We start from the raw sequence: 16,099 nt of genomic DNA, 5'->3' as shown, positions 1-16,099 counted from the left end.
ATTCAAAGTCACAGCCGCTCATTTTAGTGACAAAAGTAAACATTTTACTATGTACTTTTTTTACTATCATTAGCTTGCTACCAACACCACTAACACTGAGTGATTCTGTTCCATCTTATGCATCAACAGAATTGTTTGTTCAGCAGTTGTCTTATCTTCATTGGGTTTTGATAGGTATAATAGAATACGTAGGGGTGTATTGCTGGTGATATGCAAGATGGAAAAGAGCTCAGTTTGATTCTCAGATTCTCCGTATGCAGGCATGATAGTTTAGGGAGAAAATCCTTATGTACAAAACTGAGCATAATTTGATATGGAGAGGGAAAACACTGAACCATACAAAGTCATTTTTCAGAGCAGAACTGCAGTTTAAGGGATTTTTCAGTGTGCTTTTTTCACACTCAGTGCAGCACAATAAAAATGAGCTTTTGCTAAATCAGGAACTTTTTATGCCCCTTTGAGCCCATACAGTCCATAAAAACCACTGTCCCACCTGGCAGTCCACTGAAAATTTACTCTGTCACTCTTAGCTCAATTTTAAGATGTTAATTTTTTTCTATGAAAACTAATTAAACTAAATAAAAGCTATAAGGCTACCATACCAGTGATATTCCTAAAAGTTAATAAAGCCTAAACTGTAGTATTGGAAAGAGCAACTCTATTATATTATCATTTTTCTTGTCCATTTATGCACTTGGATGAATAATAATCTGAGATTATTCCACCACCATTGTGTACTCAGCCATTTAGAGTTTGAAATGTACCCCTGATCTGGAGAGTGTTTGATCTTACACCATTCATAACTCAATTAGGAACTGAGGGTGTAGGGTGAGAAGTCTCTGCATCATGAATTCGCTTCTTGGCTGTCTGTGAGCTGAGGGGTGAAAACATTATTTACTAATGGAAGTGGCAAGACTCTTCACTTTAGTTTATTGATATGTGATTAGTACTGTATCTGTTGTCACTGCCCCAGGAATGTTTTCTAGATGTGGTAAAGACTATGGTAAAGGAAGTGAATGAAAGGCATTGAAAAAAGTGTAATATCTGGCTGTAGTTTCATGTTAACTTTTATCTAAATTTTTATGTATGAATAGGTAGTATACTTCAATTAAATAAGATAACTACCCCAAATTTTCTCTAAAAATGTGTTTGGTTAGATATCTGGTGCATTTGTTGGCTTTACTGAGCATAACTTGTTATCTCCTTTGAGATTCAGTCACTACTTTGGGCAGGTGCCTTTTGGCATTTCTAGTAGGATGGTACACAATGTTCATCTTAGTTCAGTTGTCTTTGTGCTATTTTTACATCTTTCTAGGCTCAAATGTAACTGTATTGGAGCTCAAAATAAGCTTGTCATTCACCCGTCAAATAAGGAACATAATTCAACTTTAGATTTTCCTCCCCCGAGAGCAGCTCCAATATGCAGAATACCTTCAGTTACTAAAAAACAAAACAAAAATATTCTACGCCCTCTTCCCCCCCCCCCCCCGCAACCCCCGCCCAAAAGGTAGTTGGAAACAAAAGGTCTTTGTTTCAAGATGGCCCACTTAAAGAGAAACTGTCAGGTTTTAGGCTAAAAATTTGATCTACTGTTTTAGAATCACAAGACTCCATGCAAATCTTGGGGAATAGTTGGTGCTCTTGAGCTCCATCTGCACCAGTAAATACTGTCTTGCATAGATCCCATAACTTCTGTCAGTGTTTTTCTCTGCATTGTGGTGGTGGGGGACGTTTCCCAGAATATTGTAGTTTTAAAGGAGATCAAATTGTTAGCCTAAACTGAGATGCTTTTTATGCAATAATAGCTAATTAAGTTTCCGTATACAGGAACTAAGTCACTTTCCGTGCAACAGTACTCTTTTTTTAAAAAGTAGATTAAGCTTCATGGTCCTACTGCAGTTATGCACTATATGTGTATGTTGGATCTTCAAACATTTTGACTTTGTATGCTCCAGCATTTTCATGTGGTGATTGTTCAGGGAAGAGGGCTTAGGTACAGTAATAAGTACTATAAGGCTTAACCCTCAGATGGTCAGCAATTTGTTCATCCCTACATTTTAAAAATAAAATAGTTGGCTTACAGTTTTTTTTTTTTCCTTATGTAGTTTATAAGTGGGAATGGGCATTTAGCTGTGACTTCAAGTATCACTAATGGTGCCCTTGTGGCAACCTCTCAATTGAGTAAATGGGAGCACTGATAACAGCCTTTCTTATTTGAATGACTATTTTATGATCTGCTGGCTTGTGACAAAACAGATGTCGCTGGTGATTGCAAAGCTGTATTAGGTTGAGTTGTAAGAACTAGGAGAGCATTTCTTGAAGGCTTCCTGATCACAGAACAAAGAGGTTGTAATTTTTGTGTGTTACAACAGTAATAAAAACTGCTTTTCTAAAAAGTTTTTTTTTCCCCCTCCTCTCCAATATAGGTTGCCAACTTGGCCTGTTCCATCTCAAACAATGAAGAAGGTGTGAAACTAGTTCGCATGTCAGCAAGTCAGCTTGAAAATCTCTGTCCTCAGGTAATTTGCAAGCTTGAGTATTTCATAGGTGTACATGGGAGAGGGAATATCTGAAGCAGTGGAAGTGGACTGAGTATTGAAGGATGAACAATTGGGATAGGAACTTCCCTAAAAACATATGCCAGAAGAGTTGGCCTGTGATTTTAGGCTACCTGATTAGCTTACTACTACATTTACTAGTAAATAATATGTGGCCCACTAGATTCGAACAGTTATGTCTAGACAAATGGCTAGACAGTAAATAGTGAAGATATGCAATATATATGCATGCTTATGTTGCAGAAGAATGTGGTATGAAGAAAGTACCATTGCATCTATCAAAATTAGTAGGTTTAAGATACGACCATAATATGAAATGCTAAATACTTTACATGCCCTTTGCTAAGTTGTTATAAAATGATCTTATCCAAGTAGTAGAACGCATGAACTTGTTAAAAAAGATCCTCTTTGATAGGGAGAAAAAAAGATAGATAAGCTTAAAACCAAACAAACTTTTGGTTAAGATCACATTTTTTTGATTCACAGTTCTTTATTGCAACCAGGCAAGCAATAAAGTGCTAGACTGTCCCATTTAATCATCTAAGCCTTGATGTCATAAATACCTATGACAAGGTAGTAGGAGTGAATTGAAGACATTGGTGCTTATCAATGCTTATGATGGCTTAAAGGAAGGCCAGTGACAAATTCAAAGATCTGAAGTACAGAAATAAGCCATTGCAAAAGGATAAGCGTGAATAGGAAATATATATTTTAAAAGTATAATGTCCTGTTCATCCATTGTCAAACTTCACCTTTTGTGACAAGGCGAACTGTCTCCTTTAGCTGCTTTGTGTTTTTATATAGGTTTCTCCTCTACCCTCCTCCCCTTAGGAATTCAGGTCACTGCTGTTCTGGGTTTCTTTGTTTTGTATGGGATGAGTGTGAGTGAATGGGATATGACTGGTAGTAGTAATTATTTTTTTGTATCATTCTTAGAAAACCAGCAATGTTTAGTTAAATAAGCAAATACATGCACCTGAATGCCAAACACACACAGTTAAGTCTCAGAGAGACGGGCAACCCTGTTTCCTTCTCCCACCAGAAGGAATGTTGTGCCTTATGTGACTATATTATCTAAGAAGAAGAGAAGAAAATCAGATTTCATCCAACACTAAAATAACTTTGACCATTCTCACACATTTCCCTAATGGAGAATGTACATTATTATCTTGTACAGGGAAAATAAGATCTTGCAGTTCAGGAATGAAATGATTTCGCAATTGTAGCAAGTTTGCCCGGCTCTGGTATACCCACATTAAAAATGCAGGTACATGGATCAGTCTTTCTTTTCAATAAGTCTTAGTCAACAAGATCATGTTTTTTGATAAACCTCCTAATTGCTAGGTATTGGTCCATCACCACGTGCCCATGTTTCAGATGATGATTTTGAAAATCAGTAGTTCTGTTTCATATTTAGTTATTTGTAAAAATGGGCATGCTAAGTCAGACTCCTAAAACAGCCTCTAATTTTGTATCTCTATGGATAATAGATACAACTAGACTAGGTATAGACGCTCTGTAAAACTGGTTCAATTCATTTTACTTTATATGTAGACAGAGCTCTGCATGTAATTCTTTTGAGCCTGTTGCAATAAATAGGATGTCACTATTACAGGGCAAGCTGCACTTCTGTCCCCTTACTTGTCTAAGTCTACCCGTCAGATGGCAGACCTCATGCCTTTTACCTGTCCTGGAGTTGAAATCTGCAGTTCTTCTTTGAGTGCTGTCCCTATGGGTGCTCCACTCCAGGTGGTGGTGCATCCCAGTGCCATTGATCGGAAATCTTTGGTAGTAGTGCCTGGTCGGGACACACACACTCAGCTGCTGTCTCGCGGCATCGTTAGGGTCTGTCTGAGCGTGCGCGTCCCGCACCCCCCTCAGTTCCTTCTCAGCTGTCCTTGGCTGAAGATGTTCAGCACTGCCCCGAGTCCCGTCTTCAGCTGAGGACAGTTGAGAAGGAACTGGTGGGGGGAGGGGGGAGGTGCGGGACGCGTGCACTCAGACAGACCCTAACAACTAGACCCTGGGCAGAAGTAGCCTATGAATAAATTGTGTTTACCCAGCAGGTCTGACTGAATTCAGGAATCTTTGGGAGTCTGACCAGTAAAGTACTATGATCAGACAGCATTCTTAAAACCAAAGTCATTGTCTGTTTTAAAGTCTTTTTCTCTAAATGCTTTCTTCCTACTGTTTAAAATACACTCTAGGTACATGTCTATATTATCTAATGGTTTACCATCCTATGATGGTAACCTGAGCAGGCCTAGCTACTTCATAAACACCCACAGGTGCCTGCATTTCAGCCTGGTTCTCCGGAACTACTATCCCCCTCTCTTGAGTTTCTTTTTAAAACCTGTCATTTCTTTTGTTCTCCTGTGTTCTGGGGCCTTTGCCTGTACTAGCACTGTCTCTTAACCCTTAAATGTTTGCATAAAAGTGGCTTATCTTGAGCCATTCTTTACCTTCCTGTTAGCCCCCTGTTAAACTACACCAATATATTCATACGGTAAACATCCCAATAACCAGTTCAACATACAGTAGTCACAGGTAGAAAACTGCTTAAAGAAGACAATTTTAATCTTGCTTGTAAAGGATAGAAGAAATGTATTATACAACTTAAGTGTATTTGAAATACTGAGTTGATGTTACCTATAAGATAATAGACCATAAATGGGCACTTTTTTGATCTTGAAATATCTTTTCTGGAAGTCTAAACCACAAAATTGATGTTTCAACATGTGATTTCCCCCCAATTACAAAGCAGTTGTCAAGAGATTAGTAATGGCCCTAGAGAGAGCACACTGCTATGCTGCATGTGCCCTGATTGATTTCTTAATACCATGTGAGGTTGATCCAACTTGGGGATCCCTATAGAGCAGGGGTAGGCAACCTATGGCATGCGTGCCGAAGGCGGCACACGAGCTGATTTTCAATGGCACTCATGCTGCCTGGGTCCTGGCCACCAGTCCAGGGGGCTCTGCATTTTAATTTAATTTTAAATGAAGTTTCTTAAACATTTTAAAAACCTTATTTACTTTACATACAACAATAGTTTAGTTATATATTATAGACTTGTAGAAAGAGATCTTCTAAAAATGTTAAAATGTATTACTGGCACGCGAAACCTTAAATTAGAGTGAATAAATGAAGACTCGGCACACCACTTCTGAAAGGTTGCCGACCCCTGCTATAGAGTAATTGAAGAAGGTTGTTTTGAACTGTTTTGTTGTGCATGGTGCTGTTTTAGGGCCCTGGTAGCACCTCCCCTTGCTCTAACAGTAGCAAAATGTAGTCTTTTTGGATTACAGATCTTCTGTTTTAAACAAGAATAGACCTCACAATATTAGCATCCTCAAATACAGTGTTTTGGAATGTTAGAGTTTGGAGCCTAAAGTTACCCTGCAAAGGTTGCAAACGCTAATAGACTTAAAGGCAAGACTTATTCTTGGCAAGACATGCGTCTTACCTCAGAACTTTCAGACTGTTGGCTGAGCAAATAGATGCAGTGTGAGCTTAGACCTATAAATATCACTTTACAACATTTATGTAAATAGTAAAACTAAAATCTAGTTTCTTTGGAAAAATTATGCCTCTGGGTTCAAAATAAGTCAGATCAATCAGTGTTTACAAAACAATATATAAATGTCCTGCACCATAAAGGATGGGAGGGAAATATCAGTACCTCGATGATGATTGCTGTAGGAAAGAGTGAATTTTTTAAAGGCAGTGGTATGGCTGGAAGGCTGAAATCTACGAGTGTACAGTAAGTTTAAGGTATTGGCTAACAACATTATCTTACAATAGCTTGGCAATGTAGTGACCATTTTGAGCATAGGGAGTTCCTGTTTAAACAGCTGCTTCTTATAGAATTCCAACGGGCTCCTGTCAGATCCATACAATCAATTGTTTAATCATAGCAGCTGCATCTTAATTAGTTGAAACTTGTCAATCCCGTTACAGACTTGCCTTTCTAAATCAATGCAATAGAAATGAGGAAATACAAGTCACACAGTGCAAAGACACCCCCCCCCCCCATAGTATTTGATTATGACAAACGTGGAAAAATTGCATATGGATAAAGAATTGTCTGTCAGCTTAATGCAGTGATCTCCAAACTGTGGAGCACGCCCCCCTAGAGGGGCATGAAGGAATGTCAGATGGGGCCCAGGCCAGGCCCCACAGGGGGCGGGGAGGGAGAACCACCTAACCCCACTCTGCCACAAGCCCCACTCAGCCCCCTGCCACAGCCCTGCTTCCAGACCTGGTCTCAGCTCCATTCCTGGCCTCGGCTCTCAGCCCCAATCACGGCTCTGCTCCCGACTGCGGTTTCAGGGGTCGGGGGATTGGCGAGGACAGGTTCCATTACAGGCAACGGGGGGGTGATGGAAAAAGTTGTGGGACCACTGGCTTAATATATGGGCTCAGAGGCTCTCAGTCCTGCAGTTTGGCTACATTAAAAGCAAGAAGATAGTTCACTTAAAAGCTTCTTACAAATAGGAAAAGTTAAATTTGCTACATCTGGACAAAGTGGCAAAAATCAGGTCTTCCTAATGACTTTTCAGTCATAGATGTAGATTAACATGTTCCTTTCCAATGCACGAGTCTCCAGTTAATCAGTGCCAAATTTAAAGCCAGTGGAGACCAGTTGCAATATTGATAACTCTTTATTGGTTCAGGAAAAAACATTAGGACAATCATATATTGGATCAGCTGAATTCCCCTGCACTATATTTAGAGTATATTGCGTCTTTGTAAACTACATTAAAACTTAGGTTAAGAGGTAGTTTATGTATAAAGAATGGAGCATTCCTAAGCACACCAAGAAGGTGGAAGACCTGGTGAACAGTGTGATCTTTCTTCCTGAAAAATTACCTTTTGAATTCATCTAAATTTGTTCTTCTTAGTGTGAGGATGTGTATTACTGAAAGTCTTCTGCTAATGTGTTAAAACAATTCTGACTTCCCAAGACCAGCATCACAAAACGTCCATGTACTCTACCATGTTCAAACAAGCTTTTATATGTGTGTGAGATAGTGAAAATAAGGACAAGTTCATGACGGGTGTAAAGTTGGGGAAGGAACCGAAGCCTTAGTCACAGAAATTACATATTGCACTAAAAACCAAATGTATAATACATTCTTCATAAAGATGTTGGGAGAGGAAGCAGCACATCGTGGAATATTCTAAATACTCCTGTGCCTAATCAGTGCTGGTTATAAAGTTATGTTTCTATCCATTTGCATCTGAAATGGATGAGACCAAAATGAACGTAAGAAAGGACAACTTGCTGCAAAAATGGGAATTCTTTAAATGTAGATCTGGGGGTAAACGAATGGAAAGCTTTTCTTAATTTCCACTGTGTTTACATCTCAAACTTCAGGCCTCAGAACTGGTGTGCATTTTAAAGATACTTTTGGTTTAAATGCTGTAAAATTACAACGTTAGTGAAGACTTTGAGGCAACAAGCAAATAATTTACACATTCTGTAGAACTAATCTCCAGGACTTTGGGGAGAGGCGATAGGAGGGAACCTGGCTAAGGGCTGAATCAGCAGAGTGCTGTATCTTGGAACTCAGTACATAAAAGTTTTAAAAACTTGGAGACTTTGAGGAACAGAGAGATTTTGTAATGTCACTAACTCAACCCACACATTCTGGGATAAATGTTTTGTGCTTTCTCCAAGCCTTTAAATAGGTTGTAAACTTACTATTGGATAGAATGGCAAGCATGTCCTCATACGAGTTGCTTTGGTGATTTGAAGTGTAAAAGACTTTCTAGCTTGTTTTTTTTAATGACTTAGCTCTTAAACAGTTATACTAATCCTTGTGTTGGTAAACCTCCTAACTCTTTCATCCCCCTTTGCGCGCACACACACACACACACACACACACACACACACACACACACACACACACACACACACACACACACACACACACACACACACACACACACACACACACACCATGACACTGATACCACTAGCTGTCCTGCAATCTAATATTCTCACTTTCTGGAAACTCCCGCAGCAGACATCCAGCTTCTGCTGTCTTCCCCCAAACCCTGGAAATATGTCCTTCACCTGAGCCTCTCTCAGCCCCGAACACCAGTTTCCATTTCATCTATCTGACTCAGATACTGGGTACCATTCTACTGGTTAAGATAAAACTAAAATGTAACTCGTGGAACTTAGTTAGATCTTTCTTTCAATAACAAACTCAATCCCCCTGGAATTCAACTCTGTTTAGAAATGTGAAAATCTGTTTTTGGAGATTTTAAAATGCATTTTGAGTTAGGGATATTTGAGTAGAAGATTTTGATAGAGGTCAAATGTTGATAAGAATAACATGCATAGCTCGTGGTAAGTGTGCAGAAAGCTAATAGGGGAACTTGACATTGTATGACTCTTTGAAAGGAAGTAGAGTTTTAGAGATACTTTGCAATGTTGTGATGTGATGCTGCTGTTTAGCGGCTGGACATTGACTACTCTCACTTCACTTATGTTTGGAAAGAGGCTTGAATAAACCCAAGTAAAGCTCAGTTGCAGACTGTTTTCTGAATGTTAGTCAATGCTAAATGTTAGTGAGTGCTAAATTTCCCCCAGGTTGTGTCAGTTTTTGCCAGCAAAGAGCCTGCTGGAGAAAGCCCCCTGACAGAAAATTCACTAGTAACAGAAAACACTTGTGATCTCTCCTCTGCTGAGGGTCATAGGTGATTGGCTTAACCCAAAAGTTGGGGGTCCTGGGAGCTGATTCAGCACATCTCCTTATAGCCTCTGCAGGCAGGGATCCTAAGGAGCCCTAGGTGGTATTAAAACTTCCCTACCTCTGAGAAAACCTTGAAAGGACAGGAGGTGACATCACCTGCCCTTCCGTGGGGTCAGTGCCAGCCCTGTATTAGTGCAAGGGGGCCTGCCTGGCCTACCTTGCGCCTCCCTGCAGAGAGTTCAGCGAATCAGGCCTATTAAACAGATTTTAGCTAATTCCTGGGTAAAGTGACACTTTTAAAATAAATTGGCCCTTTATCATATTAACATCTTGTTGTTAATAACTCTGTTCCACATCCTTACATTCATATTTTTGAAATGCTTGAAAAGCAACTATTGTTTATAGATATCTGATGAAACAGATGGTAACATATGCTGATCACACCTACTGACACAGCATATAAAGTATATTAGTGTGAAAAATCCCATGCAGAGGCTGGCAAATCCTAAAAAAAGCTTTAAAATTTTAATGGTTTTAAAAAAGAAATCACACGCACCTGCTGCAGGTTTTTCAGCTGCCATTGTGCCCATGGTTACATCTCCAGCCCACTGGTAGTCCTATTTGGGGAAGAAGGCTTCCTCCCCCCTTTGTGCCAGAGACTCTGTTACCCAAGCAGTACGTGCTCCTTTCTCCTCCCCCTTTGAAAGGCTAGTGCATCTCCTTCAGATGCAGCAGCCAAATACCTGACCTAACCCTTCCAGTGCCTAATTCAGGAGTCTTGAAGTATTCCAATGGCACTTCTGTCGAAATAGAGAATCCGAAGTAAAAGCTAAATACAAAAATAAATGTACCTAGACAGTATAGAAACTGATAATGTAGCATTTGATTAATTCAGGGTACAAAATGCACAAGTCTCACTAATAACAGGTTTTTACTCAGTAGCTCCTTGAAATTTGTTATAGGAAATGAGATTGAGTCACATCTAGATACATGAAGACTTTTAGTATCCAAATACAAGTAACTATAATTGCAACCATAGTAAAGTAAGATAAATATAGCAGAATGGCCTTATGCATTGTGCATATCACAACCTTATGGAAACCATCAGGTGTGAGGATGGAAAGAATTGGCAGAAGCACGGTAAGTGGGATTGTCGCTGTCATCCTAATGTCCCAGCTAGCAGTTGGTCTGACAGTTTTTTTACAACCCTTTTACTTCAAGTCCCCACACATCTGGGACCATATTTGATTGGGTTTCAGCCTCCTGCCCACATGTTACACCGGGGAAGAGTAATGAGTGTTCTGACTGGTCGTGGAAGTTACTTACATCAGTACATCTCTATAAATAAATGTGGTTTCACTTCATGGTTGTGTGCCAAAAAGCCCCTAAAATCTGCTAATTTAAGATCAGTTTTTGTATTTTCTCACAAGATGCATATTGCTAACTCTTATAGCCCTAGGTCAAACACTTAGGCCTGGTCTACATGAGAAAATTAGGTTGGTTAAATCCCCTCAGTCAGGGATGTGAAAAATCTACAACCCTGAGCTGCGTAGTTAAACTAATCCAAGTCCCCGTGTAGACAGCACTAGGTCAATGGAAGAATTCATCTGTTGACCTAGCTACCGCCTCTTGGGAAGGTAGATTACCTGCACTGCCAGTGTCTACACTGAAGTGCTACAGCAGTGCACCTGCAGCGATGCCGCTGTAGCGTTTTAAGTGTAGACGAGCACCAAGGCTAACTAGTCATAGCTAACTGCTGGGCCCTGTTAGGCCTCAAGCTTATTGCAAAGCCTATTTCAAATACTTTTACATCTTCTGTTCCTGTGAATTATAGCTTTAATTGTTTTTATTATCACTTCCTTAAGCACCTTAGCATTTCCTAACATATAGCTTATAGTTTGATTCCAGGTACGAACCTCCCAAGATCAGGTCAGGGGTCAATAGGCAGACTCGCTTTAGAAGGGAACCAGCAGGAGACAAAATGGGATGAAGTCAAGAAGACAGCACAAGAATCCTGAGCTGATATCCATTTTGATATCCTGGGCCTAGACGAGAGGGTGGGGAAGGAGGGGCTGAAAAGCAAGGTGGCAAGTAGCCGTAAGTGTTACTGTTTGAAGACTGAATGTGGGCAGAACTTGCTCTGTAGATTGTAGTATAAGAACAGCTGCTAGTTAAAAACAGACTGATGTGCTTCAGGGGTTTTGTTTATCTTCATTGTTCTAACTCCGTGAAATGCAAAGTGGGAACAGCACAAATGTTGAAAAATAAATAAGTCTATTTAAAAGTTCTTCCAGTTCTTATACTAAATGGGACACACATAAATTTAAGGGCTTGTTTATTTACTGGTGTAGTTATGTCTGAATAACACCCCCGGTGGATATGCCTTTTAAAGAAGTATAAGCTAAATCAGAAAAAGGCACTTTCTAATTCTAAAGTAAGTATATCTTCATGGGAAATTATAGCAGTAAATTTCTTTTTTATGTAAACAAGGCCTAAACGTCCTTTTAACTGCTGTAACATTACCAGAGTAAACATTCTAGTGTGAGTGGGAAGATATTGACTACTCTAAGCCCATTGGGACAGATAATGAATTACAGATGAAAGCAATTAATCTTTTTGCTCACAACTTTAACTTTTCTACTGGTCACTGCCAGCACGTCTAGAAAAGACAAAACCTCTCATTGTTTCTTACATTTGGCTTCCAGGTGAGGCACTTCCATTTCAGTGCCTCTAGTCATAGTGAAGTACACTGAAGGTTAGCACATCGAGGCACATGATTCAGACACTGGAGTTGGATATAAATGGAGGTGACTTAATTGTCATTAAATGCATATCTGCAGTTAAGCGTGCTTTTGTGGAAGGGGGGAGGGGTTCTGGCAGCAGAATGGTAGATGGCTTTGTCCACATTTAGAGCATGCAGAGTTTTAAATTTTGAACACTGTTTGCCACCCTTAAGTAAGCCACCTACATTTTCTGTAAAGCAGAGATTTTAACACTGAAGTTATGCTTATACAGGTGTTAAAAGCATCTGAGAAGGAAGGCTAAGCTGTTCTTGCTTTGCACATTTTTTCTCCGAAGTAAGTATGTTGACCATTGGCTGTCACCCAAGCCCATTTTTTCTCTTTTGACTTGAGCTGAACACTTTACTTTTTCAGTCACTTTGATTGCAAAGCAGGAAAGTCACTTCTCCATTGACTCTATTTCCTGTCAAGCAGCAGTAAAAATAAATTGAATAAAATAGGGAGTGAGGATGTAATGCAATTCCCAACTTTATTACAGCTTTTTTGAATTAGACACTTCCACTAACCTCTACACTTGGCTCTGATCCCTTTCCCTGCAGAAACAGACAGCTGTCTGTCTCCATTAGCCCTGGGAGGAGTCGTCGTCCTGCAGGAGTGGTGACTGACAGCTTCTGAGTTCTTATTGCTGCAGTCCCCAAATACGAACATAACTAGATTTTTCTTACCCCCCACCCCCAATTCCATTCCATCCTTATTTTTTCTCCCCCACAATCTTTCAGTCCACATCTACTGACTTTCTCCCTCTCATACTGTATCTCCAGCTTCCAGCAGCCAACTTGGCTCAGAGCCACAAAAAAGCTGTACTCCTTGAGCTGGGCTCCAGCAGCAGGGAAACAGACTGTGCGAAGAGAGCTGTATGCACAAAAAAGTGAAGTCCATCACATAGGTTATTTCAAAAAGAGGACTGCTGATCACTGCTTCTCCAACTGCTGCTCAGCCCTGTGCACTGTTCCCTAACACGTCCTCCAATTCCCATGCTCAGCAAACAGTTACCTATAGAGTCATAGACTTTAAGGTCATCTAGTCTGACCTCTTGCAGAACGCAGGCCACTGAATCTCACCCACCCACTCCCGCAACAAACCCCTAACCTATATCTGAGCCATTGAAGTCCTCAAATCATGGTTTAAAGACTTCAACCTATGACCTGCTGGTTAGCTTGCTCTTCGAGCCCTCCAAAATAAATCTACAGTTTTTGTCCCAGGTGACAGATGGTTCCTGTATGTGTCCATTTTCTTCTCCTTTGAGGTGGGTGGCTGATGGCAAGTTCATTCAATTTCTTGGACTGATTGTTCTGTAGGTGTGTCTATTGTCTAAAAATGCAAATGCACATGCTTGAAAAGGGCCTGTCGATACAGCTACAATCAATCCAGAAAATGTATATTAAAAAAAAAAAGAAGCCATGAGCGGTATTCTGCTTAGACCACAAACTGTATGTACAGAATTAAAGGCCTGATAGCCCAGATGGAATTTGTGCATACTACTCCAGGTTGGCAGCCACATTGTGGGTGGAGATGGAATGTGCCTCAGTAAAAGACAATTGTGAAGCCACTACCGGGCCCTGCACTAATGTTTGCCAAACCTTACAAGCTGGATTCCAGAGTTTCAGCTGAGAGTCTGGCACAGAGCTTCTTCCTGGTGAGGTTTCCCCTTAAACTTCACACTGATCCTATAGTCAGCCTTTGAGTTTTCTTTATCTGTTTTTCATCGCTCTCATGCTGCTGACTACTTCCCAAGTATAAGGGTTCATAGCCATACCTGCTTGTTGGAAAGAGAATCTTACCTCTCAACTTTTAATGAGGCACTTTCACTGACTTAGCCCTCCCTTTTTGTGGGGGATATGTGGAAAACCAAAATCACTTTTCTTCCAGTAAGACTCACTGCCTTTTCTGAATGGCTTTTGTATAGTTCATTTTTTGTGTTCAATTTTGTCAGCATTAGTATGTTAGAAATTGTAGCTTTTGAGAAAATGCTTTATCGAGGGGAATATAGGGCCTGCTCTGATAACTGTAATCACCTCCATCATTGCAGGGAATGGTAGCTGATCAGGGTGCAAGATTTAGTGGCTATACTTTTTTCTAAGGAAAAAATACCAAGACAGTTTCCTTTTTCAGAGCATACATTATGCAGATACAAGCAGCATGTGTGTCACTGGCATTAATGTTAACTGGTTTTAATACTCCCTGAAGTATGTTTTTATGCTAGCAATTGCAAAGGGAACTAGGAGAAGGATAAAATCAGGATTCCAAGGCTCTACACTACCAGCCTCTGTTTTGGTAGTCATGGTTACTAGCTAAATACAGGCGGAGAGAACTTCTGGAGGGTTGCCCATTTTATCCTTCTCTTCTAGGGTTCTCATTACTCAGATTCATGTCTGGAGAGTTGTGGGTGTCTAGATCCTGCTCTTTTGACTGACAGGCTGATAATTCGTTAAATAAACCAGGCTGGGGGGAACAGGTCCAGCAGTTCCTGTACCAGACCGTGAGTATAGAGTCTTGGAGAGAGAGGTTCTGCTTCCATCTCATCAGCCAGGATGAAACACAACTGACCCTTAGCCTTGACTGAATAACAGGATCCTAAACATAGGACATACTGCCCTTGCATCTTCCTATTGCACATCCAATACAATACTGGCTGTGATGAATCTCTGATTTAGTCCATACCGTAATTGTCGTAGGATGATGAATTACAACTTATTCCTATTAAAAACAATTGCTGAACATTTGAGGTTTAAAAAAAAAATAGTTGGGAACCCAAATATCTTTGAAATCCATTTTCTTAGGCAATAGCAAGTTTTCCTTCAGAAACTTTCAAAACTCTAGAGAGCCATATTCATAACAGTTTAGTAAATGAGTGTATTCAGTACACTCAAGTGTAAATTTGTCTTCATTACTTTCCTGGGGTGGAGGGAAAGTAAAACTTGTGCTTGTGAAAGCAAGGGACTGAGCACACCAGACAGAGTGCAGTCCCTTCAGTGCCATTTTTCAGCCCTTCATCTCTGTTAGGCAGCTTACCACTCATGCTAAATTGTCATTATTTGTTTACATTATAGAACCTATCAAACTCATTTTCACTTGTGACTTAAATCAGGATTTCAGCCCAAATCTTCAGGGCTGAAAAAGTAACATAACCTACTAGTCTCCCTAGCCCAATATAACTTCTCTGCATTTTTTCCCCAATCGTTGCTAATTTCCAAGATCCCTTGAGTAAGTAAGCCTGCTTCTCCAGTCTGATTCATTCAGTGCCGTTATAACATGTTTAACATCACCATCACTCTGTAATTAGTGAGTTATATTTAAAGAATGGGTTGTGACACTTCTGAATGAATCAGATAGGTGGAAAAAATGGATTTTATAAAAGCAGGCGCATCTGTTGCTTACACTGTTTTGCTCACAGCTTTGGGAAATGATATACAGCTTTAAAAAGGCACAGTGGAAAAAGGTATAGACTAAACTTTGTTAATTCGTTCCAAAGCTTGTGTTTGAAAACAAAAATCGGTATTGTTTTTTTTATCATGGCTGTAGGAGTTTAGGCTAGAGGGGACCAGTAGATCATCTAGTCTGACCTCTTGGATATCACAGGACACCAACACCACCCAGCAGCCGCACACTAAACCCAGCAACTGAAATGAAACCAAAATATTAAAGCCCTCAGGAGACTAGACTCTGCTGTGCCCCAGGCAGAAAATAGGAGGAACCATGGTGCATCAGTGCTTGAGGTTCCTGCAATGGCAGGAAAATGATTAAATGAGACACCCAGATAATCCTGGCAAGTGACCCACATCCACATGCTGCAGAGGAAGGCGGCAAAACAAACAAACCCAAGGTCGCTGCCAATCAGACCTGGGGGGAAATCCTTCCTGACCTCATATATCGGGATCAGTTGGACCCTGAGTATGTGAGCAAAACCAGCCAGCCAAGCACCGAACAAATGTGCTCGATGCCACTTCAGAGCCCTGGCCCGTGTCATGCAATGTTTCTTCTCCAGTTGTAGCCGTCCCTGATTCTTCACAGGAAGGAGATTTTAAAAAACCCA

General features: G+C 40.4%; 1 protein-coding gene across 1 annotated transcript in view; it reads left to right on the top strand.

Annotated features, from left to right (window-relative positions):
• CTNNA1 (catenin alpha 1) overlaps positions 1-16,099 on the top strand; it is a 216,326-nt gene that overhangs the window by 164,175 nt on the left and 36,052 nt on the right. The window contains exon 10 of the mRNA XM_065410042.1: positions 2,427-2,519. Within this exon, the coding sequence (XP_065266114.1) occupies positions 2,427-2,519 (93 nt within the window). The remainder of the gene's footprint in view (positions 1-2,426; positions 2,520-16,099) is intronic.

This window comes from Emys orbicularis, chromosome 8, assembly GCF_028017835.1.
Source record: "Emys orbicularis isolate rEmyOrb1 chromosome 8, rEmyOrb1.hap1, whole genome shotgun sequence".
Classification (NCBI taxonomy): domain Eukaryota; kingdom Metazoa; phylum Chordata; order Testudines; family Emydidae; genus Emys; species Emys orbicularis.
The sequence above is the reverse complement of the archived record's forward strand: the minus strand, read 5'-3'. Positions and strand labels throughout refer to the sequence as shown.